We start from the raw sequence: 26,254 nt of genomic DNA on the forward strand, positions 1-26,254 counted from the left end.
CACTTAAATGAAAGAGAATTTATTCACCGTAACCTAACCAAGAGACAAATATCACCAGTACGTTGATGCAACGTGAAGTGAATTAGAGAGACTGAGCAGCTCACCTGGGATAGCTTTTATAGCCTGGAAGATTCAGGTGAGCTGCGTTAGGTGAGGATCCTTCCATGCCAGTCAATTATCAGTCACAGCAGGACAGCACTTTCTTGACACACCCTCATCTGTCTCATCTAGGGTTAGAAAACCTGCAGCATTAGTGGAAATGACATTTATATAAAAGTTTTCTAGTCTTATTGACCCTTCATTCATACAGTGCTTTCATCTACAAACATTCAGCACTTGATCTAACTCACATCCGCGGCTAATTCACAGCCACTCGTGGATATCGTTGGACCGGGGAAGAAGCTAGAGTTTGGTTTTGAACATTAGCATGGGATTGCTTAAACTTTAAATCTTCCTGAAAATTATCAGCAGTTAAAGGTAAGGAGCAGATAAATTAAAATGGACGGATTTATCACTGACTTCACTGGGTGATACGTGCACATTTAAGCAGGAGAAATGATCCCAGAATTGTCTGAAGCCAGACAAACACAAAATAGGACCGAAATCGTGCCTGTATGTGTGCTGACTTATGTGCATGGGTAATATTAAATGAGAAAACCTGAAAGTAATTATTTGAAATAATAAGCCTCGGTGGATTATATTCCACCCTATTTTCAACTGTTTTCTGGTACCTAAAAGTGAAATGACATTTTCACTATGCGCCGAAGCAGGAGAGGCATAAAGTGCTGCAAAAACATTTACCATAATTAAATATCTGAAGCTCCCCAAAACCTCCCACTCAGTGTGTCTACACACCCTCCACTGCTCAGTCAAGACTCAAGCCCATGCACTGTAAATATTATCAGCTGATTTTATGACAGTCAGCTTCTATGTTCAGTCACTCTGAGAGCATTTTTCCTCAAACATGTGTCACAGAAACAAGAACAGCTGTGTCTTTGAAATTCAAATCTGAGCAGGAAAAAAATGTTCTGAATTCAGAAATCAGAGTACTAATGTGCAGTAGACTGTGGCTCCAGCAGGGGATGTTTGCAGAATCACTTGTGTATTTCAGTGGGTGCCAAAGTGGGTAATGCACCATGATGGGATGCCTCAAGGATGCCCAAAGATTTGTTCCTGTGCATGAAATTTAACGTGAACAAAACAAATAAAAATCCACACGATCATTTTGCAAACGTGTTTTTTTAATTCTTTGACTATTATAGGTTTTAATAATTAATAATAACAGCATAAAACGAAGAATTATACATTTTTTTCCTTTTACAACAGTAGGGTTTGTTTCCAGAGAGGAGTTTCTCTGTGTGCTCACATAGTGAGGCATAGTGCATAGGGAGTGCTAAAAATAAAAGCACATATATGTCTCACACACACACACACACACACACACACACACACACACACACACACACACACACACACACACACACACACACACACACACACACACACACAAATACATTCATGTCCCAGCTACACTTAAGAAGAAAATTCTAAATGACAGTTAAAATGACAAATAAAAATATCAAAGAAACAAGCACAGAAGTTGTGTATGATCTCCAAAAAATTGAAAATAAAGCGAATATTTTTTGTAAGTAAGATCAGTAAAAACAAGTCATTTTAACTGCCTTTCCCTGCAAAAGCTCAGTTTAAGTCAGTAATTTTCAGCAATATTTTTTTTCTCTATATGGGCTCAGTGAGAGTGGATACCTGTGGATACATTTTGCACACATAGAAGCCCTGCCCATTTTCTGTTCTAACCCTCCGTTTGAAGTGGACAGCCAATCAGAAGTAATTTACCTTGAAGTGTCAGAAAGGGAGCTGAAACGGCTTCTTTTAGACAGAAAACAAACTGAGCATCAGGTCACACGACGCCACTCGAGTAGAGTCCATAAACAAATACCGAGCTGGAAATGAGCAAAATTCAGAATGTATCGTATATTAGTATATATTGGAACTGTTTTTTAAATAATTATCAGCAATGCTCAAAAACTAAGAAATGCATTAGGGGATATATCTGTGTTAACGTTTTTTATTGTCAATCCATATCGAATATCAAATATCCGCTGGGCTCTGCTGCAAACCTCATGTTGAAACATGGAGGAAAGGACAGCACAACCCCGGACCAAGTAATTTCTCTCCATTTATTCCCAGGAGCAGCCGATATTACCTTCCCTCCGCCCCTCCCTCCTTCTCTCACATACACACATCTCCTGCTCGCTCTGTAACCCCCCCACCTCCACACACACACACACACACACACACGTTGTCTGAGTCGCCACACACATGCACACCCCTCCATCTCCCTCTCTGTCTCTCAGGCACACGTGTCAGGGCTTGAGTTGAGCTGCTCTCAGATCCTGTAGAGAGAAGATGGGTGGAGGGGTGGAGGTTGTGAAGAGGTGTTTGGGTGAAGCAGAGGGGTGGGTGGGTGGAGACTGTTCTGGTGTGTATTAGCTCTCTCTGTCTCCTCTGAGATGCTTCTTGTTAAGACAAACACCAGACAAACAGCTCTCTCTGTGTTGCCACTGTCCATTTCCCCCCCTCCTATTTTCTGACTTTGCTTCCTCTCTCCTGCTGTCACCTCTCCTCTTCCTCCTCCTCCCTCCCTTCGCCTCTCCTTGCTCGCCTCCTTAACCACTCCACCTCTCCTGTGCTTAGAGAGGGCTGTTAGCGCCGAGCTCCACTTCACTACTCCCGATCAATATTGTGTGTGCGTTTGTGTGTCACTGCTTGTGTATATTCCTGATGTATACTGTATGTATGTGGCTTGCTGTGTTTGCGACTTTAATTTAAAATTGTGTGTGTGTGATACAGAGTAAATATGCATGAAAGCGAGTTTATTATGCAAATTCCCGGAGATAAGAGAGGCCACGTGTGTGTGTGTGTGTGTGTGTGTGTGTGTGTGTGTGTGTGTGTGTGTGTGTGTGTGTGTGTGTGTGTGTGTGTGTGTGTGAGGGAGCAGCATCTGTAGCAGCAGGAGAGAAAACGATTCCCAGGGACCTCCCCCCTCCCCAAACACACACCACCACTGCCAAAAGTGTTTGGTTCAGTTTGTCAGCGCCAGAGAAAACACAGTGAGACAGACCATCTCCACCCATTCGACACGCCCTGGGGGTGTGAATACAGGGTTGGAGAGGAAATATCAATACTCACCTCCACCAACAGGCTTTTTAAGGGGATGTGACTCCATAGAGTTCCTATGTGTGTGTCTGTAATCAAGCACTCTCTAATATTAACCTCATCTGCAATATTGACCTGCAGGCCTCACCTTGGAGCAAACAGGTCATGACACAATGAGTCTGTGTGCTGTCTGAGTGTGTGTGTGCGTGCTTGCGCCCGTGCATCTGTGGAAGAGCAGTCGCAGCCGAGCATGTGCACATGTGTTCATGGGACGGCGGAGAGTGAGGGGTAGTAGTGATGGTGGGGGTCATTCTCATGCAGTGTCTGTGGGCCAAAGAGAGGGAGATGCAGTCAGAAGGCTGCATACTAAACAGACTGCTGTCACCCCGCCAGGACCTCACACACACACACACACACACACACACACACACACACACACACACACACACACACACACACACACAGAAGTCAATGCATGCTTGGGTGCCCTACCTCTTATATGCACACGCTCATAAACGGCACACACACACACACACTCCCCTCATGCCAGCTCAAACTTTGGCTGCCTTGCTCGGCTGCCGGTTGCCACGGCAACCGTTGCCCACAGCACTTTGCAGCCCAAATCAATGGCAGCTCCGAGACGAGGCTCGCTTGTGCGGTGCGTCTGTGCGTTCGCACATGCGACAGTCTGTCTCCGTCCAAATGTTTGCGGCTATAAGCAGGTTGTACTTGTTGTATGGTTTGTGATAAATACGGCATAAGGCTCAGCTGCAGATTGCCTTAACAGTGCGCTATCAGTGTTGCACAAACTGGATTTGAGCCCAGAATAAACAGAATGCCTTTTTTTTCCCCCCAGACATGTTGAGAGAGGTTGGTGGGAAAACTGCTGGCTCTTAGGGGGAGAGCGAGCGGGTCAGCGGTTTAGTTTAGAGCAATAATAATGTGTTTGTCCCAACTTGCTAATCACCTTGTTTGTGTGTTGATGGCTCCAAATGTGGCCGCCATGCCAAGTGACACATACACACCAAGACAAATGTGAGGGGACGACACAGATGTGACCCCGCCCTTGTCCCTAAAATGCACTCCATCCGCCCCATCTGCTCAGTCAGATGCTAACACACACACACGCACACACACACACGTTGCCACTTACCATCAACAGCACTGTTTGATGACATGCTCGAGCAGGTATACGCTTTCACGCACACACAACAAAAGCAGACAGTCTTGTAAAGTCATACGGTTCGCCCACGTGTGTCTATCCCCCCCCTCCACGCGCACACACACACACACACACACACACCAGCCCACCCCTCCGCCTCCTCCCACAGGTATCTCGCTCCTCGGTGTGGGCTGACAGAATCGAGAAGGGAAAAGTGAAACAGAAAGGGGAAAGCAGACAGGGGGAGGTGCAGTAAGGCTCTTTGAGGATTAGGTTGAGAATTTTGACTCTGTTTTACAGAGGAGGGAGGAGGAGGAGGTAGCGATGGTGGTGGAAGCGGCGGAAGGGGGTAGATCGACTCCTCGGAGCAATTTACCTCAAACGGCTCCGACACAGCTAATCCGCTCTTAAAGGAGCCTAATCCAACAGACTTGTACCTGATACTGAGAAGAGAGAGAAAGGAGAGTGGCAGAAGGAAGACAGGAAAACTGAGAGAAAAAGGCGGGAGGCTGTGGGAGAAGCATAAGTACAGAGAGAGAGCTGTGTGTGCTGCTTGTATACTCCAGACAAAATCACATTTACTGTCTTTAGATGGACAAAATGGCTAATTTCTAATTAAAAAATAAAACAATGTTGAACTCAATTACTCCTAGAGTGGGTAGTATCTTTCACCTCAGGGGTCTTAAGCCTCATGATTTAGTTTTACTTCAGTTTTTTGAGGAACTTCCAAGTCTGCCTGCTAATAGAAGTATAACCTGGATTATGCTCTGTTGCATTCCTGTTATTCCTGTTACTTTGAAGTCTACCACTTGGTGTAGTTGGTACATTTATAATGCAAATGCTTTGCGGTTGAGTCCACTCTTCACAAAACACAGATACGTAGGCATCCGCTCAAACTCTCACGCTCACCGTCTGATGACGAAAGTACAATCCAGGGTTTAGTTTTTCAAACATTAGCATTAAAGGCAAGCTAACCAGCAGGTATGACTCTTGAGATTAAGGCTGTCCTTGTACAGATAGGCAGGATTACGTTTTCAGATGGTCGAGAAAACCAAGCGAAAAACATGAAAATCCAAGAATAAGGATGCACCCATCTGATATTGGTATCGGATATCAGTCTCCAAAACCTGGATCGGATATCACTCACAATGTGCCAGTGTATGGCACTGTGTGCTAGCAGCAGAGCTATAGTAGCATGGATCAAGCTAACAGCATAGCTTCAGCAGTTTTAGAGTTTATTTTAGAGAGTCTGACCAATTCTACCCAATATTATTTGCCAGAATCAGGTATTTGCCGATCTATTGGTGTCTGCGCTTATAACGGCAGGTTAATACCAAGTTAAAAAGTAAAGAAGAGCTGCAAGGAACACCTGCTAACCATGGTATGCTTGTTGATGTTGCACAGTAGGGCTGCCACAAACGATTATTTTGATAGTCGACTAGTCACTGATTATTTTTGCGATTAGTCGACTAATCAGATCATCATCCATTAGACGTAAAACTACAGCTTATTGCACCAGCAGCATCTGCTCTTATATAACTATCATTAGCTTACAGCTTTAAGTGTTTAAGGTCTGTGCTAACTAAAAATAAAGACAAGATGATAGTTTATTAAATTTTAATTAAATTTGCAGATTGTTTCGGTGAAGTTTAATAAACTCCTTGCTATCTAAAATATAACAGGACACTGGAGTATATTCTGGAGCATCTCACACTTCTGATAATCAGCTGTCTGCTTGACGTTTATTCAGCTGTGTAAAAACTATAACTTTAATCTCAGACAAACTGATTTACTCAGGAACAAATAAAATACTAAAAAAAAAAAAAAGCCAAACAATAACATTTTAAGTTATCTAAGTGACTCATATATATTTAACCTGAGTAGCGAAAGACGGTGGTGGGTTTGAAAACGATTTGCGGGGAGTCCGGTGTTCTCAGGGCGCTAGTGAGCCTAGCCCCCGGCTCGCTAACGAGCTAGTGGGTAACAGATGTCTCCGAAAACGTCGGAGCGCTTTTGAAAATATGTGGTGTCCTGATAAACTGAGCAGATATTTGAAGTTTACACAGCTACATTCTCGCCTGAAAATATGTTAAACGTTTATTTTGTGACCCAGAAAGAATAATAAGAGTAACATTAAAACTAACTAGCTGCCGCCATTGTTGGAAACTGCGCTGGGCCGCGCTATGAATTCTAGGACACAGCTGCTTCTTCTTCTTCTTCGGGGTTTAACGGTAGCTGACATCCTTGTACATGCAATGCTGCCATCTTCTGTTTCAGTCCGTTATTACACTCTTAAATCCTGCCACTTATTCCTGCGTCTTTTGTGATCGTACAAAGTTTCAAACGACGCGTCGACTATTAAATCAGTCGTCGACGATTTTGATAGTCGACGTAATCGTGACTAGTCGACAAATCGTGGCAGCCCTATTGCACAGTTTGTCCACCAGAGTGAAGTTTGCAGCTTCCTGTTTTGCTACAAGTATATTTGGATCGCAGCAAAGGCAAAACCAGCTGATCTGCGCTGTCGGCCATTGTTGTAAGCTTAGCAATACAGATGCTAGATTTAAGACTGTTTATTCATCTATAGCAATTTTTTGTCTCAAAAAAAGCCCACCTAAGGCTGTTGGTTAACCGGGACGCAGTTCTGTCTGTTTGTCGCTATCAGAAGAAACTGAAATCAAACTACATCAAAGTGCAGCACATCTGTCTATTTATGGACAGATGTGATCCAGAACTCGATGTTTTTCTCGCTTTCTTACTCACTCTGTGCTCCTCTGTGAGCTGCAGCACTCTGACTCAGCCTCAGAGAAAGGTTGGAGACACCCGCTGCTTCTAATTTTCTCTCTTACTGACAATTTTATTCAAAAATGTGGTCAAAACCAAGCTGAAACATCTGGGGCTTTGAAATAAAGCCAAAAGTACAAAAAACTGCAGTTCCTCTGATGGCCTCTTGAGGCTGGCTTGAGTCAGTCACCCCAGACTGAACTTTAAGCTTTAAAAAGCACACAATTAAAGTCAGTTTTGGTCTTGTAGTGAATTTCTCCCTGCATCACGACTGCACAGGTTTGAAATCACTCCTGCAAACTTAATAAAGTTCACAGGAGTGATTTCAGAGTTAGGGAGCTGTAGCTGAAGGCTGTCAGCTAATTCATGTCACCTCTCAGCGTTGGGAGCATTTTCAGTCCAAATTTCTGACAAATAATTTGGCTTGCTGTGAGGTTAATTGTGATAACAGACCCGTGCTGCAGCTTTGGTGGTAAAATTAAACATTTTATTTCTATGTTATTTAGCACTGATTAGCAGGTGTGTGTGTGTGTGTGTGTTTGTGTGTGATGAACAATTTGTGGATGAATCTCGCTAACCAAGCTTGCAAGCATACACTGGTAACTTCACCACTTTATCCAAATATTCTTTATGGTGCTAATACAGAGCTAATCAGCTGTAATTGTTTGCACTATTTGGGGCTTTTCAGCTCTCGGTTGAGCTGCAGACAGTGCCATAGTGTCACTGAAAGGTAGAAAAACGCAGAGTTCTGGATGATAAACAGGTTAAAAAAAAAAGGAGTTTAATAGCAAGGAGGAATAGTGAGTCACGTAGTCATAGGACAGTATGACACAGAGAAATGGGCTGCACTGGAAAAAGTAAACTGGATGGGAACTTGGGCAGATAGACTCATGGATTATATGCTTTCACAGGTCAGAGAAGGAATATGGCAGAGTACTGGAAGCTGATTATAGCATGAGATGCTCATACAAGAGAGTGGGGGCAAAGAGGCGGACACAGTGAGAGTAACCTACATACAGATGTCCAAATTGTTATGAAGTGCGACGGAAGCACAGGCGGAGAGCAGCAGGGACGGAGTAGTGATTGAGGGGGACGGAGATGGAGGAAGCCCTGGTCTCTCATTAGAGCTCTGAGACGGGCTGCGGGCTCAGAAGCACACACACACACACACACACATCGATATGTGCACCTTTTCTTTCTTTCGAGAGGTTTGTTCCTCGTGTGAGGAGGGAGTATCTGCTTCCAGGGTTAGTTTACGTTTCCTGTACTGGTTTGGTCAATACAACAGTAGTGCGCCCTGGTGCACGCTGCATGCTGATGCTTACATTAATGCCTGTGCACAGTTACTCCACATATTCATCGTCTTATAGATGCATTTTTACCTCATGTCTTCCCCTCTCTTCTGCTTCTCCTCATCCTCTCCCTCCCAGGTACCGCCTCCCTCCCCGTGCTGTTTTCTCCTATGTCTTCCTCCTTTCCTCTCCATCCCCCAGCTCCTCTCCCTCTGCTGTGTATATCAAAGAAAAATGAAGCCAAATAAACTTGAACCCCAAGAAGGTGATTGATGGTTGCACAAAGCTCCCTCTCTCCATCTCTTTCCTTTCCACCCTGTCTTTATTCCCACACTCCCTGCCGCCTCCTACTCCTCGCTCCCACTGGTGCTGCGGCTCCTTCTCATTCACACACAGTTTGTATAGTTTGATTAATTATTTGGGTCTGCAGGGTACAGCTACGCTCATGTAAGTCATTTTTATATACTGGAGTGTTTACTGCAAGATGCACGATGATTTCAGATGCTACTGATAATAAAAAAACTTGCTTACTTGGTTAAAGCAGTCATCGGCAATGTTTGCACATAAATAAATGCTCATTTTGAGGCTCTCTGTCACCCACTTACTCGGTCATTAAGGTGGAAATACCCAACATGGATTAACTGAACAGTCAAGAGCGCCACCTACAGCTGTTGCCTGCATAACAAATATGAATTTATTTGAGTTGTACTTGAAATATTCTTTCCAATTCTCTTCATGAAGCATTCAGCTTCCACAGGTTTACGGGCTGATTTGCTTAAAGTGCAGGATTTTTTTTTTTTCTACAGTAACCTGCAGAAAGAAAAGTTCTGTTACTGCGACACAAGCTTTAAGATCAGAGATACCTGCAGCACCTCAGGGTTTTTTTTATGAGGAACAAAAAGAACTGTAGTGACTGTAGTTCATGTTTAAAAAAAAAAAGCTGCATTATTAATTTGTGAATTGGACTGGAAATATGTGCATTTAAAAAACAAACAAACATTGATATCAGCCCCAAATTAATTATCAGTGTTGTGATAGTTTAACACATCCATGGCGCACATACGGAGGCTTTGCCACTGTGATGCTGCACATTGATTTGTGACGTCCTGCTGTGAAGCCTCAAGCTGTCGGCATCTCGGTGTTTTGATGTGACGAGCGAGGGGTGGATCTGACGGAGAAACCGAGGGATGCTGCACGCAGACTTGTCAGTCACAGAGTGGGCCCACCCTAATCTGTACCATAATTTACCAAAAGAATACCATGCTGGATTCAGTGAGACTTTAAGCTAATAATTTAGAGCATAATCTCATCACCAAAGTGTTCTCTGAGGTCAGAGAGCGAGGGAGCCGGGGGATGCTCTCTTCCTCGTCTTCTATACAATCAGACTTCATTCTGCAACCAGAACCTCCTCATTGAAAGAATGAAGGTTTAAGTGCATTGATAGTAGCTTCATTTGTCAGACCCAGAATCTGCATCATTCTTCTTTTATAAACACAGTTTGAGCACGAACACCGGCACACATGTGCAGAACGTGGACCTTAAACTGTTATCCATGATCATTATTATAGGTACTGTGGATGTTCCTGGGCACTAATTTACTAGCAAGCAAGAGAATAAAAATTTGACCAGCTGACTAGTCTAAAAGTCAGAAAACACTCTGAGCATACTCTAATGGGTGAGATAGACATTGTAAATTTGGCGTTGTGTTTAAAGTGTAAAATGTTGTGTATATTAAACACAGAGTGTCAGATTAGGCCTGTGGATCTGGCTAATGTTAGGAGTACTCTTCCTTTCTTTCTTGCAGGCTAGCATCCACACGCCTGTGCAGGATGTGGTTACACATCTTTGTAGTTGTGTGGTTATACGCCAGTTTGCTCTGACACATAAAACCGCCCATTTTCTACATCAAAGTACTGCAGGACTGTGAACACCTTAGCACACCTGTCACCTGCCTCGCTTCCTCCTGCCTCCTTTACACCTTCACGTCACAGAGAGACAGAGAGAAAGAAGTGACGGGTGGCATCATAACATCAAACAGGTAACTGTTGTTTGTACATTAATAAAATAAAAATAATTTATTTAACCAACTAGTCTTTCTGGTTCCGACTACCAAGAGCACCAACTTTAAAAGATCTAGTCGCACACATCGCCAACAGGGAGCAGATTTAATTTGGAAGTATACAAAAAAAATAAAAAAAATTTGTGCTCCTCTGACCCTATTGGATCAATCAGGCGCTGTATGCTGTGATTGGCTGCTCTCAAATAACTGGCATCTGTCTGGGCATTTGAAAGTTAAATGGGCCGCTTGGATAAGTTTCCTCTTTAATGGTTTTTCTAAATTAGTTTCAAAAACCTCCGAATTGTGACTTTGCACTGATGACTGAGAGCATAAACGTGTTTCAGCAGGTCTCTGTACCAACCCTAAATTGTTAGTAAAAACTAAGAACACGGCCTCACAGGTCGAAGTGACACCATCACAGTGTTCCCTTTGTCCAAGCAACACCTCAGACTTCTACGCTATCACGATTACTGCAAAGCAAACGGCAAATTCACACATTTGAAAAGCTGAAAGTTTTTTAAATTAGAGTTTCATCTCTACTTTACGTTTCATGCCCGACTCTGAGCTCTGAAGGGATTTGTCTTAAAACGCCAGCGTAATCGCAATGAGTGAGTCACACTGAGTCAAAGAGTCCAAATTGTCTATATTTGAATGTATAAAATGTGCAACGTGAGGGGAGTATGTATGTTTTTGACCTTTCTTTGTCCACTCAACCGGAGACGGTCAGGAAACAACCAATCACAGCACAGCGTCCCTCCCACCGAACCAATCAAAACCACTGTTTATTTAACCTTTTTTTCCATTTATAAATTTCTTTGACAAGAGATATGTTACAGGTAGACACAGAACTTTTCATCTCACTTACAACAAATGAATAAAAATCATTAACAAATGATTGCAAATAATCAATATTTAATTCCAGGCTAATGCGTCAGCAGATCCTGTGTTTGTGTGTGCGAGTGTAATGCATCAGTCCACAGGTTTGTGTGTGTGTGACTGTACTGGCCGAGCCCATCTATCAGTCAGCGTGACAGCTGTGGTGGAGGGAGGCAGCGTTATCAGGCATGGCACAGGACACCTATCAGGGGTCCTATTGTCTCATCCGCCATGATAAGTCACACTGAGAGAAAGATGGAAGAGGTCTGTTGTGGGAAACGGACTACTGTTCTGTTTGCGTAACACAAATGTCTAACACACAGACACACACTAATGGTGAAAACAGGAGGGGACACATGTTTTATTAGAACTATTTTAGGAAAACATCTGATTTAAAGCTTTTTCTTTGAATGGGGTGAAGAAAAAAACAAAATTTTTGTGTCAAATAAATGTTTGCCTGTTCACTGCCTGTTCACGCCGTCCTTGTGAAAGCAGTACTCAAACAAGTGGTGTGCGCACGCGCGAGTTTCATGAGTATGTGTGTATTTGGTCTGCCCCCCCCCTCCTCCATGTTATTTCTCAATGTTATATCGCTATTTCCCAAGCTTCCTTGCCAGCTTCATTTCCATCTGCACAAATAAACACACACACCCTTACCCAGAAAGATGTGCTGTCACAGTCATTCCAGGATACACACCCACATATTATAACTTTAGGGGGTGACACGGAGACGCAGAGACAGGCAGCTCCAGCGAGCCAGAGATAATTCACTTTAGACAGAGTTGTAATTTTGACAGCGTCAGTCTCAAAGTCTTCACGTTACTCTCCGCTGTGAAAATCCATTCGCCTGTTGTGGGAGGGTTAAAGGTTTAGGATTTCTGCTCTCCTTTCTGCATGTTTAGATTGTTTGTGATTGTTGGATGTATGCGCTCCATTTCAACACGGGCTCGTCCCAGGGCGTCAAATTCTGACGCCGTGTCAGACGACGCAGCACAGGTCCTTTGATGTGGTTGGCAGAACAGACCAACTGCAGCCATGTTTAACTGGGATGGATAACAGTCCTCACGTGGTTAGGAATAGTGCACTTTTTTCTGCATTTTGTTTCGCTGCTTGTTTCGGTTGAAGTCAAGTCGCAGTCGTGGAAACGCTGAAGTTGGGAAAAGCACAGTTCCTCTAGATGCCGCTTGAGGCTGGTTAAGAAGCATATCTGTGGATAGTTTCCTCCATTATAAGAATTTTACTGTGAGTGCTTTTTTTAAGCTACAAACCCCCAGAAACTGGAGTCCATCAGTATCTGTTAGACTCCAGCTCCACAACTTTGTTTGTGCGTGAATATTTTACCGGTTTCTAGATTAATCTTTGACATTTGTGCCTAACTTGTTTCTTTTTGTCTGGTATTTAGCACTAATTAGTAATTTTGTATGTCTGTGTGTTGCACCCACAATTGTGAATGCAGATTTCTAACCAATCTTACCAGCATTAGATGAAAACGGCACACTCTAGTCTTTCATACATTAAAAGTAACCTCTGGCCCCAAAAAATCCAATATGGCGGTGACCAGTCCAAAACCCGTTGGTGATGCCATGGTGGCAAAATCCTTCTTTTATATACAGTCTATAATTACGGTCTGGGGAAAAGGCTGGGTTTGTGTTAAAATACTCTCAACTGTAGTGTGGGCATCCGTACGTGCTGAGTTGGGAGTAAAAGCGCTGTTGCCGGCAGCGTCAAACACTGACACCAAATTACACTGTGAGATTCCAGTGGCTTTGACAAAAACAAACACAAAAAAGGCTGTCCTGGAAACTAGAACACAGTGTGTGTTTCTATAGATAGTTTCACCCTTATCAGTAGTTCCCGTTAAGTTTCTCTGGTTTCCTGGTCTCTTGCACACACACCATCCAACTACCACTTACACATGATCAGCCAGCCACTGTCGAGCGGACATGTGTGAGCAACAATTTAACAAAATTTGGCTTGCGTAGGAGATGTGGAGATGAGTCCCAAATAGTACTAACGTTTCAGTTTATCCAGCACTCATACTTCCAAAAAGTCCCGTGGATGGGGACTGCATCAACGAGCACACAGTTAGTCGCCGATGTAATGAGAACTTTTACAGATTAAGCGGCAGGTAACTTTCATTTTATTTTGAAATTTGGGATTTCGGTTAATGTCTTATTTATCAGTCAGCAACACAGATCCAGATATCAGGTCGATATACAGCACCCCTGCTTTAAAGGCCTGGCATTTATCTGGGGACTCTATAAAGGCCTTTCTGTGCTCATATACAGATACCGTATGCCAATAAGCTGAGTGGTGTTAGTCATTACCTTCTTTGCGCCTTTTCTCAGCTCGTGGCAGAGCAGAAACTGCGTTCATGTCTTGGTGCAGGCATGCGGTCACATTATTTAGCTCTACCTGCGAGCGTGCCCTGTGCTGCTGCCACGCTAGAGACATTGAGACAGGCAAAGCAAAGAGTCCTCCCCTTTCTCTGTGCATTTTCTGACCTTCTTCCCTCATCTACCGTCATTTTGTTGAAGGTAAGCACTAAAACACATTGTCATTCTCCTGAGCCCTCCCTCCCCTGCCTCTCCTCCCCCTCTTCCCTCCATCCTCCCTCCCTCCCTCCCTCCCTCCTACTATCCTTTATTGTAGTTTTTGTGCAAGAAAGCAGAAAATCTGCTTACCCCACACACGGGGATGTTTGCCAGTCTCACACAAAGTTCAAACTGCTTGGGAAAGCACAGCATTACCTGCACCATCAACAGCAAACGTGTGTGTGTGTGTACAGTAAACAATACCTGTTCATATTTTGGTGAGGTTGTGTCTCTGCCCCTTGTAAATAGGGACAGATTTTTCTTCCTTGAGGGCACGCACCTTCAAATGGGAACACGGTGATGTTCTATTAGCACCTTTTACTGAAGAGCTAATTTGTTAATTGACAGTTTAGTGCGGTTCATTTCCTTCGGAAACCCTGCGCAGAGCTCGGTGTTACATAAAGTGCTGCTGAGTCATCTTACCTGCTTCTTTATATTCTATAAAGTTGAGACAAGGAACAAGTTGAACAGGCTCTGAGAACCAGCATGAAACACAGAGTCTGTACAGAGTGTATTTTATGAGGCAATATTGATGTGAAGGAAAAAAGAATCAAACTTTCAAAACTCCTTGGGGTGTATTTTTGTTTATTACACATTCTGCAGCACCTATCAGCAGTGAAAAGGCCAAGAGGGATGGAAAGTAGAAGAGAGCGGTACCCTGAAAAGAAAAGCCACAATAGGCGAACAGCAGCAGAATTTAACGCCAAGCTTCCTAAAATAATCTCAGTGTGTAGAACAGCAAATTCCTCAGCGGTAGAGATTGTATTCTGTCATTGTTAGCAGCGGGAATCCTGCCTGTCAGCACATCGGCGATGGCGAGAGCACCGGACAGCTCCCGTTTCCCCCCCGTGGTCCCAGAATCAGCACCTCGGAGAGCAGCGGCGACGCACACGGGCGCGCGCACACAATATTATAAGCTGCACAGAAAAGCGTGTTGGCGTGGTGCTGCTTGCAAAGAAAAAAAAAAAACATATTCTTTTATTTAAAAAAAAAAAAAAAGGCCGACATGCTGTAATGGCTTAAAATTGGAAAATTAGCTCATTAGTGGCGTTTTGTTTCCATCCATCTCCGTCGAACAACTTTTACCTTACTGAAGTGGCGATAATTAACTCTGAAACCGCTTCCTGGTCGACTGTAGTTCTGGTGTGAAAGCAGCTGGCGTGTTAATGCGGCATAATCACGTAGTGGATTCATGCTCAGGTAGCAAAACAGCAATTATGATCACAGTGTACACTGTCCTGTAGGGGATACAAAGTGTTAGAGTGTGTGCGTCTGTGTGAGTGTGTGTGCGCTGCTAAAGCCATGCTGCAGGGGAAGGGTCGAATGGAAATGCAATAACATACCATGGTGCATGATTGGAAGCGTTAATATCCTGCGGTCTGCCTCGCAAACAAGTCAGACGTCATTTATCATTTTTTTTCCAAGATATCGAGTCATGTTTGGCGAGGGCACCGTGTTCCTTTTTAAAAGTAGAGAGCCAGAGCAAAACAAGTGAAAGTTATCATTCCCGTGTCTCCACAATGTGGACAAAATGTTAAAATCACAGTAGAAAAGCTGGAAATGTGTCAAAAGGTGTTTTTCATGGTGATTATTGAAACAGAAGTCCTAAAGGAAAGATGTCCCCAAAATTTGGGCCCTGAACATACCAGCTACCATGGGATGAATCTGACGCAGGGCTAACACAGAGAGACATCCGCATTCATAGTAGGATCACCAATTACACCAACTCCAGTACCTACGTATCTTTGGACTGTGGGAAGAAGCTGGAGAACCCACGCAGACATGCGAACAGAAAGACTCAGCTCCCCAGTAGATTCAAACCTGCTTCCTGCTGTGTGATGACACTGTGAGATGGCTGGGTGCCATTTAGGAGAAAATCATATGTCATTTTCAGTTTTGTAATTTAAATGATCATTTTATTTACATTTGTTGACAACAAACCAATGAAACAAAGCCCCTGGATTTTTTCTTTGTGATGTAACAAAGTCAAACCTTTGCCACCCTTTGTGCTCCCCACTCACTGACGGCACAAAACCAGGGTCAGCTTCAAATCGAGAAAATCTAAATACCTGCATTACATCCTTTAATACATGTGTGGTTATGTAGGCTAATCCTCAGCAGCACAGTTCACTGTTACAGAGCCTAATTCTGCTCCGCAGTAGCCAACATGCTGTTTGGACCATAATAGACTACGGATCATGCTGACAGTACCAGTCAGAAGACTATTTCTGGGCATTAGAGGTTGTATGTTTCTGTTTAGAGAGCAAGCCGACGCGCACACACACACACACACACACACACACACACACACAGAGGCATGCAGAGCCACCATCAGTCTTCAGTAACCGTTTGACACCTGGGCTCTTGGCTGACTGCTATATTTTGCGTCACAGAGGTCATTTGGGTCTCTTTTGGACCGTCTTGGACAGTGTCGCATGACAGAAATATATACATCACACACACACACACACACCTCAGTGCGTGGATCACAATGTCATCCTTGAAGACCTGAAATAGAAATTTTGCTGACCAGGTGTCACACGGCTGATAAGCACACACGGTGAAGTCAGCAAAAATATACCAAATGTGATCTCGCTTCATTTGGCTTCACATCTCCGCCATTATTCATGGACCAAAAACCACAATATGAATAAAAATGTGGATGCGGTTTCTTTGTTTCCCAATCTGGGAATCCAGCAGATATCATCTGATGTTCTAGCCCAGGGGTGGGCAAACTTTTTGATTCGTGGGCCACATTGAATTCTAACATTTGACAAAGGGGCCGGAACAGGAGTAGATAGATGGCATGCTTTGAAAACATCACCTCATTGGGGGAAAAATACACATCTTGGGATATGGAGAAAACATGTGCTTTAATTTCCAATGAAAATGAAGAAAAGCATTACAATAAAATCTCTGACTTCGAAATGAGCCTTTAAACACTGAAAATCAAATAAATGAATATTTTATTTTAAAGCACTGAAAGTTCTGTTATCCTTCAGGATATCACATCACTCTCCTCCTAACTCTTTTTTTTTTTTCCAAAAACGGTAGGAGATGCAGATGTACTTGTCCTGTTCCTTTTATTCAATTTGTTTCCCCGGTGCCAAAAGTCAACAACGACCAGTGCAAGGACGAAACAGTTGCAGCAAGTCAGTCTGTGAAGCGTTATAGTTGATCTGCGCGCACTGTTCATTTTAACAACGTGCGTATCACGGAGAGACACACATTTTAATGGGAGCAGTGTTGTTGGTCTCCTTTTTTAGCCAGCGCATCAAAGTCTGGAGTTAGTTTTGTTGTGGCGATTCTCAGGATTGATCTGAGGTGTAGGTCTGTTAACTTGGATCTGTGGCTGGCTTTGTTGATGTTCATGACGCTGAATGTCTGTTCACACACGAAGGTAGAGCCGAACAAAGCCAACATCATCTGCGCTCTTCGCCTTAGATTTGGAAACGCGGCATCATTGAGTGAAGCATAGAAGTCATTTAGTTTCAGAGAGCTGAACTTCTCTTTTAAGGCAGGGTCAGACTGAAGGTCGATGAGTTCGAGCTGAAGCTCCTCTGGAGCTGTTTCGGGGTCTTGTGACAGAGGAAAGGCCACCAATTGAAGTGACTTGTCAATTTTATCGAAATCCAAAAACCGACGGCAGAATTCTCCGTGCAGTGCATCCAGTGACTCACTGTATTTCTTTACTTTTGCTCCAGCCTCTTTCAGCGTGGCTAGTGTAGGAAAATGAGTGAATGACTTGTTCAAAATCTGCCTGGAGAATAAAGCCAGCTTGGATTTGAAGGCTTTCACGTTTGTGTGCATGTCATGCACAAACTGCTCCTTCCCCTGCAGTTTCACATTGAGCTCATTCAAGTGTGAAAATACGTCTGTAGCAAACGCGAAGTCACACATCCAGCTCTTGTTGCTCTGCTCAGGAAATTCATCAGTCTTCCCCTGCCGCTCCAAAAACACGCCAATCTCCTCTTTGAGCTCCCACACTCGTTGAAACACTTTTCCCAAACTCAACCAGCGGACACGGGAGTGATAAAGCAGGTCCTGGTGATCCGCATCAGTTTCCTCCAGGAACGCAATGAACTGACGGTGCTGAAGTCCCCGTGCGCGTATGAAGTTGACAAGTTTCACCACAGGATTCACAACATGATTCAGCTGTAACACCGATTTACATAGAGATTCCTGGTGGATGATGCAGTGGAGGAAAATCACATCCTGGTCAGAGTTTTCATCTTTCACTTTATTCTGGATTCTCCTCAGCAGGCCAACGTTTTTTCCCGTTAAATTTGGAGATCCATCTGTGGTGACGTTAACAAGCTTACTCCAGGGAAGCTTCATGTTTTCGATGGCAGCAGACACTCGTTCAAACAAGTCCTCTCCCCGTGTTTGTCCTTTCAGAGACTCCATTGTCAAAAACTCCTCCGTTATTTCAAAGGTTTCGTTGATTCCTCGGATAAAAATGAGGAGCTGAGCAGTGTCTTTGACATCGTTGCTTTCATCCAGTGCTAAAGAATAAAAAGTGAATGACTTCGCCTTTTTGTTTAATATGCTGGTGATATCTTCATCTATTAGTTCTACACGGCGAGTCACTGTCCGCCGTGATAAACTGATTTTCTCAAATTTGTCTTTGGTCTCCGGGCACAAAATACCTGCTGTCTCTACCATACATTCTTTTAAAAACTCGCCCTCTGACAGTGGTTTGCTGGCCTTTGCTATTTTGAATGAAAGCATAAAACTGGCCTTGGTACTTGACTCTTGAATGGCAGTTTGACGGTGAAAAAAACTTTGCTGAGCCTTCAAATTAGCTGCCAACTTCTCAGCAGCAGATTCCCGTTCTTTTGTTGAGAGCTTGCTAGCATAATTTGCGTGCTTTGTGGCAAAGTGACGGCTAATATTATACTCTTTAAAAACCGCCACAGTTTCTTGGCATATCAGGCAAACAGCAGATGATCGGTGTTCAGTGAAAAAATATTTAGTTGTCCACTCCTTTTTGAACACTCGACATTCTCTGTCCACTTTCCTTTTCTTGGGACCGCTCATCTTCATAGAGGGGCGGTAGGTCACAGGGTAAAGTGCAAACGTGGAGTAATAGGCCTACGCCGCTTCACCTCAACAAAGCCAATATATCTAGAGTGCGCCATCTAGTGAGGAAACATCAGAATTGCAGGGGAAATAAAACATTAACAAGGTTAATTTATTAAATTTTTTTCAAGTTTGGCGGGCCGGATCAAAACGTTTAACGGGCCGCACGTGGCCCCCGGGCCGTAGTTCGCCCATGCCTGTTCTAGCCTCTGGAGACAGAAGCCATTTTTTCACGGCTTCTAGTGGGAATCCAGGCCAAGAATTCCTGTTCCATCCATCAGTCAGTGGTTAGAAATGCAGATAATTGTTTTCCCCTCTTTTGCTCCTGCTATGCCGGGCTTTCATGCCAAAAAGAAAAAAAAACTGCCACATTAACAAGTATTTATTTCTGCTTTTAGGAATAAACTTGAGATTTGGTCAGTAAAATGTTGAAAGCATAGACAGTATGAAAGATGGGTGTAGCTTCCAGGTATGAAAAGTAAAGCCAATGCAGAAGGGCCAGAAGGGGGCGATTCCTCTGGAGGTTCTAGGTGCATAGAAGTCTATCCGATTGTTCAGTCTGACGTCACTAGCCGTGTCTGGACCTAAACTCCGCTGCAGGTCCATATATCAAACGATCACTATGGCATTACTGAGAGTTGAAAAACTGTCTAAAGTCTTTCATCTTTAATAAAATGATCAGCGTTCTGCTCTACCAGGTGTAACAATTGAGTTTAACATCCAGGCATCCATGAAAACGGAATTTATGACATTTAACGGAGTTAGAAGTTAGCAGGGAGTTAGCTCGCTAGCTTCTATCTAAATACAATATAGCATGTCCTGACTGCAGGGTTTTGGAAACAAATTAAAACGTACAACTCTGTTATCACTTCCAACATAAATGAAGACAGAAAACTAAACAGCAGTGACGTTTGTAGGGTTACTGAAGTTTGGCTAGCTGCTATATAATGATGTGCTACGTGACCGCTAGCGACACAGCTATGTTAGCATAATATAAACAAGCTAACTTTTTTTCCACTCGATAAAAGTTAACGTGAGTGTTCTCAGTGGTCAGGAACAAATGTAATCGCATGGCAGGATGCTGTAAAAGGACCAAACTTCAGCCAGGAGAACAACTGAGATAATCCATCCACAATACGAGGTTAGTCATTCATATACTGCTGCATGGGCTGGGCTGTAGTTAAGGTTTTAAAAACTGAGCTTAAATAAATGATTAGCGGTAATAAAAGCCGAGGGAGGTCAACAGTGATCACTGACTGTTTTAGGAGCTTTTTGAGATCAAATAGAAGAAAATACATAACATTAAACATGTTAACAACACAAAAGCCATATTAAACGCAGACTACTTTAGACCCGGAAGTAGGATTCGTCGCATCATCACTGAACAACCGGATAGAAAAACAGCCCATGGCTGCCTTTACTCGGTGACCTCTAGTTAACACTTTCCAGTAAATCAGTTTTGTAAATTTGGGTCATTCTCACAGTGAGAAAGGACAATTATACATATATACAAAGTGTGGCCATTGGCTGAGGACTTGTCAGCCAGGTGAGTTTCTTAGTGAGATCGGCACCTCGCTCAACGCATGCAAAACACCCAAGATGGCGAAATGATGGAAATTCTCAGTTTCAAGCTTCACTAACCAACGCGTGAAATCGCTACATTTGTCCTTTATTCTGTCTGTGGTGGAAAGTCCAAAACAAAACTAAAGCTTATCACATACAAAGGAAAAACTGTGTTCGTGAAGTGGAGTAGAGTCTTTAAAATAGCCATACAGTGCAGAAATGGCCAATGGCGACACAGTAAAGACACAGCAAGAGCACTTTGACCAAAAGCTGCTCAAACATGAATCATAAAGACTGTAAATGGAAACCAGGAAGTTTTCTGTAGCAAAAATCAGGGCTACAGTCTTTTAACCCAAGTATATTCCACCTCATCTCCACGCTGGGAGTGGGCGAGATAACCACCTGCTTGCTACACAATCCTTACATTAAGAAAAAGGCTTTAATGGTTGCAGCTCAGAGATGTGGAGCTGGTATGATTCAAAAGAAGCCCGACACTGAAATGGTGGGGGAGAGTTCAAAATGGTAACCAAATGAAAAAGTGACGCCATGCGACATCTTTGGCTCGTGTGCAATCTGCAGACCTGCACATCTCCACGTCGTTATTGTGCCGCTGATTGCCGAAGGTAGATGGAAAAAATAAATCATCCTGTGTCCGACAGTTATTCCAGAGTCACTGCTCGCCGGACCAGTGGTTCGCTACGAGCACATCTATTTGTTTTCCTACTCCATTTCACCTTGACGTGGACGGCGGGCTCAGGTTTATGACATTGTGCGTGCGTGTATGTGTGTGTGTTTGTCTTTCAAAAGGCGGGCTGGTGTATGTTTTCCTCTTGTGGAAAGCAATCTCCCAGGTTGAGCTCATAAATCAAGGTGGGGGATGGGAGCAAACGCAAACGAGAGCCTTTTCACCGAGCTCATACCTGTCCTTAGTGTGCGCATCTCCTCGGATGCTCTATTTTCTTTGCTCGTCCATGACACGATCGAACTCTCTCATGGCTTCCTGTTTCGTGCTCGTGGTGGGATTAGACCACAGGGCGCCCCATTGAAAATGAAGAGCGATTTAGGAAACTAATGAGCTGTAATGGACAATGTGCCCTCAGAGCAACCGTATTGCAGTCGCTCATAAGGCTCGCTCCTCCCCGTCCCCTTCCAAAGTGTGAGATGAGAGAAACCTGTGGTGTGTGTACGTGTGAGGGAAAGAGTGAGAGACAAGCTCAGTGAGGTGACCTGCCCGTTTCATCTCGCATCTCTGTCTTTGTGTGTGTCTCTCTGTGTCTCCCAGCTCTCCTCTTGTCCCGTTGACTTTCTGCAACATGCGGTTTGACAATCGGAGGTGAACAGATGCTCTGATGTAAAGCTCAATGGACTAAATTAATAATTTTGTGCTAAAAACTCAAAGGTTTGCTTACAGAGCATCTAAAACAGCAGTATGGGAGTTGACGACATCATTCAGACTGTGCATTTGAGTGCAATGATGAGACCCCTCGTTGTTCGACTGTTCGCATCCAAATGGACATTTTCTGCTTAACGTCCTTCCAAGCAGAACGTACCAACTTGGCTCAGGGTTTTAGCCTTAAGTACCAGTTGAGCTATAAGGGCACCCCATCACTGAGCCCATTATGCTCATTTCCAGCTCCATATTTGTATTCCTGGACTCGAGCGCGTGGTTCAGAATTCAAAATGATCCTTATTTATCCCGTTTTAGGCGGTTTTAGATCCTCTCCCTTTAAAACAGTTGTCTTCTAACTGGGTGCCCTTTGCAAACTGAAGGTTTGCAGTGCAGACCATGTTAAAGAGATTCAACCTGCAGCAGCAGACCTGTGCAAAAGATTTCTGGAGGGAATAAAATGCACCGTGCCAATATCTGGTTTGTTAAATAACGACTTGCAACTGTGAAGCAGTGAAAGACTTTATATCATTAAAGTCCTTCACTAAATTCCTGTTAAGAAAATTTTATGTAATCGTTTGGAGACACTAAGATGGCATTGAGTCTTTCTGATACGTGCCATTTAAAAGTCAGGAATATGAACCTTTGTTTCACAGGGTCTTTGCTTCAGTAGTAGGGAGGCAGCACACCTCCTCCGGTACTCAGAGTACCCACAGAAGTACAAGTACCCCTTATCTTAGAGCGACTGTTGTAGATAATGATCGTTGGCTGTCTAATAATGCATGGCATGCTCGTCATCTTAAGTTACATAAAGCCTTACGTGAGTGCAAATACCGTAACATCAGATGGCATGCTTGGCCCATGCTACATTTTAAGCCTGTTTTGTGCATGGTGTGTGTTCTGGAAACACACACACAAATGAAAGGGGTAAAAACAGTGTGCATACCAAACTATTTTAGACATTTTGAATTACATGCTGATATTTTTTTCCAACGCTGCAATGAACAAACAGAGAATATGTGAATATACACTCAGTATTCATCTTCTACTAAATGCTTCAATAGAGTTTTTCCATTTTCATACTTTTTCCTCAGATATTTTTTTGTCTTTCTCCTTAAACAACAGCTTTACAGTCATTTATGCCCCACCCGTCTTTATCTGGATGGTTTCTTTCCTTTCTCTCGGTGCCTTTTTTACTGTCTCCTCTGTCGCATCAGCATTACAAATCCAGTATTTCACCTTTATAAGTTCAAGCCGCAGATATATTCTGAGCCAATTAGGCTGAAACGCCTTGGACTGCTGCTTCACCATAGTAACGTTGATGTTACCTATAAGAGCATCCGGAGGATTCACATTGTTAACATTGACTTCACTCGGGCTTCTGTTTGGGATGGCATTTTTGGTTTTAGGTGGTGGATTTTTCTGAGTGAGTTTCCCATCAGTTCATGGGGAGTCATGCATCATTGTTAGCTCCTGGTCCACATTTCGATGCCTTCATGTTTACATCTGCCCAGGTCAGTCCACCTCTGCAGCGCTTCTGGAAAGTTGCTCTGCACCTGTGCAAAGTTTGGATTGCTCAAATTGTGTAATTATTAAATATGCTAGAGTTAGAGGAATCCTGCATGGATTCTGCTCAAGAACAGCGATGCCATAAGGAACCTGAGCGATGTTGAGTATGCACCACATCAATCCTATGATTCAAAATTCAGGCGAATATAAAACATGAACTTGAGCGGGATTTCAATGCAACACACACCAGCTACGCTGTGAACCAGTGCGTCATCTAGTGCACATCAACTAATGGGTGTATCACACGTTCACCGTGGCTTAGCTGGGATGTGTCAAACCAAGAGCACGTGTGATAAAGTACTTTTTCCAAAGAGTTGACATGTGTTAACACCCGGAAATAGGGAAGTTGCATCCTGCAGAGCTGATATACAGATCTGAGAAAACGTTTTAGGAACTGCGAGGGATACCATCAAGGAGGCGTTTGATAAGTCCTCTATTCTTTCTCCGGCATTACAGCAACCTTGAGCATACAGTCATAAGAATAAAGCGTCCTGCAGCAGATGTTACGGCCCCCACGGGTCTCAGCATCCTGTAGTGAATTGGGATCACATAAAGATAAAGAAAAACAATGAGACAAACATGTTCTGCAACCCTGAACTCTTCTAGGCATCACCCAGCAGAGGTGAAGTGAAAACACAAATATCCGATTCACTCGGTTCTGAAAGTAAACAGACGCCCAGCAGAAGGTCCGTGTGATGTCAGATTGAGGCAGTGTCTGAATAGATCAGGGAATCGTCAATAGAAATAACAGCAAGGGGATGGAAGTCATGTGACCTGCCTTTGCCTAAATGGCTTATTTCAAGTAATGAGGATGCGTCAGACTTGGAGAAGACTTGGTTGTGTGTCGCCGTGAAAAAGAACGTGTCTGGACCTGATCCGTCTGAAATCGTCTGGAAATCCTGCATGAAAACATCCACAGGAAAACTCCGGCAGATTACCTGACACTAAATATGAAGTCTTTTTTTTCTGTTTGCATTCCATTTCATTGATTTCAATCCTAAATTAAAGTTGTTCATGACATTATTTTAGGGAAAAAATGCAAAAATATGAAAATGTTTTGCTCTGTTCTGTAAATGAGATAGATGTGGGTGTTTTCATACATACCAGATGTTGGGATTGTGTAATTCTATCAGAATCAGAATCAGAAACTTTATTGTCATTGTCATGAGAACAACGAAATTAAGAATGGTCCCCGATCATTGCATCATCCCTAGCAATATCAAAATATAAATAAAACAATAAAATTCAATAAATAAAATAGATAGAATACTTAAAATACTAATAAGATGTAACAGTAAAACATTCACATACATTCCCACACACATGCTTCAGACCGTGCATAGATTAACACAAGAGTGGCGTGATGGACATTTTTTTGTAGTATTCAGATGTGTTATTGCAGTTGGATAACAGCTGTGTTTGAGTCTATTAGTCCTTGCTCTGATTGCCCTGTACCGTCTGCCTGAGGGCAACAGTTCGAACAGGGAGTGGCCAGGATGTGAGGTGTCTTTTATGATGTTTTGGGCCTTTTTAAAACAGTGGGCGTTGTGTAGAACTTCCAGTGTGGGGAGAGGGCAGCCAGTGATCTTTTGGGCGGTGTTAATGATCCCTTGGAGTGCTTTCCTCTGAGCCCCTGTGCAGCTAGTGTACCAGATGCATATGCAGTAAGTTAGAACACTCTCAATGGTGGCTCTGTAGAAGGACACCAGCAGTCTCTGTGTGATGTTATTCCTCCTGAGAATTCTCAGGAAGTACAGTCTCTGTTGGGCCTTTTTCAGCAGCTCGGAGGTGTTCACACTCCAGGAAAGGTTCTCCTCTATATTGACTCCCAGGAAGCGGAAGCTTGCCACCCTTTCTACACAGTCCCCATTTATGAATAGTGGTTGGATCTCTGCCTTTTTCCTTCTGAAGTCTATTATGAGTTCTTTGGTTTTTGAAGTGTTGAGGAGGAGGTTATTGGCCTTACACCATGACGTCAGCTGCTCCACCTCGTCTCTGTACGTAGACTCGTCTCCCTTGGAAATGAGCCCCACCACTGTGGTGTCATCTGCAAATTTCACAAAGATGTTGCTGTGGTGGCGAGGAGTGCAGTCGTGTGTGTAGAGAGAGTAGAGCAGTGGACTGAGCACACAGCCCTGGGGTGAGCCAGTGCTGAGACTCAGGGCTGAGGATGTGTGATGGCCAACTCTGACTCTCTGTCTACGGCCTGAGAGGAAGCTATTGATCCACATGCAGGTGCTGTCTGGAAGCCCCAGGTCTTGTAGCTTGGCCACCAGTTTGTGTGGAAGGATGGTGTTAAAAGCTGAGCAGTAATCCACGAAGAGCATCCGCACATAGCTACCATGCTCTTCCAGGTGAGTTAATGCAGCATGGAGTGCTGTGGCTACAGCGTCTTCCGTGGATCGGTTTGCTCTGTAGGCAAACTGGTGTGGATCCAGGCTGCGGGGCAGGGCTGCTGTGATGTGTCTGCGGACCAGCTTCTCAAAGCATTTCATTACCACTGGGGTGAGTGCCACCGGTCTGTAGTCATTCAGGCCGGTGATGTGGGGCTTCTTAGGCAAGGGGACTATGGTGGAGGACTTCAGGCAGAGTGGGACAGTCGCCTGTGCGAGGGATTTGTTGAAAATCCTGGTGAAGATCCCAGCCAGCTGTCCTGCACAATCCCTCAATATTCGACCTGGCACACCATCAGGACCCGCCGCCTTCCTC

The 26,254-nt window shown here is 43.7% G+C and overlaps 2 protein-coding genes across 2 annotated transcripts in view; one reads left to right on the forward strand and one right to left on the reverse strand.

The window, feature by feature from the left end:
- maml3 (mastermind-like transcriptional coactivator 3) overlaps positions 1-26,254 on the forward strand; it is a 137,205-nt gene that overhangs the window by 74,637 nt on the left and 36,314 nt on the right. The gene's annotated exons all lie outside the window — the stretch shown is intronic.
- Positions 17,176-18,401, reverse strand: LOC146668778 (general transcription factor II-I repeat domain-containing protein 2A-like). The gene has a single exon (XM_085408360.1). The coding sequence runs from the start codon at positions 18,349-18,351 to the stop codon at positions 17,176-17,178; it is 1,176 nt and encodes a 391-aa protein (XP_085264486.1). The 5' UTR covers positions 18,352-18,401.

Source organism: Rhamphochromis longiceps, linkage group LG6, assembly GCF_057381845.1.
Source record: "Rhamphochromis longiceps isolate RC_006_pf linkage group LG6, R_longiceps_female_GT1.1, whole genome shotgun sequence".
Classification (NCBI taxonomy): domain Eukaryota; kingdom Metazoa; phylum Chordata; class Actinopteri; order Cichliformes; family Cichlidae; genus Rhamphochromis; species Rhamphochromis longiceps.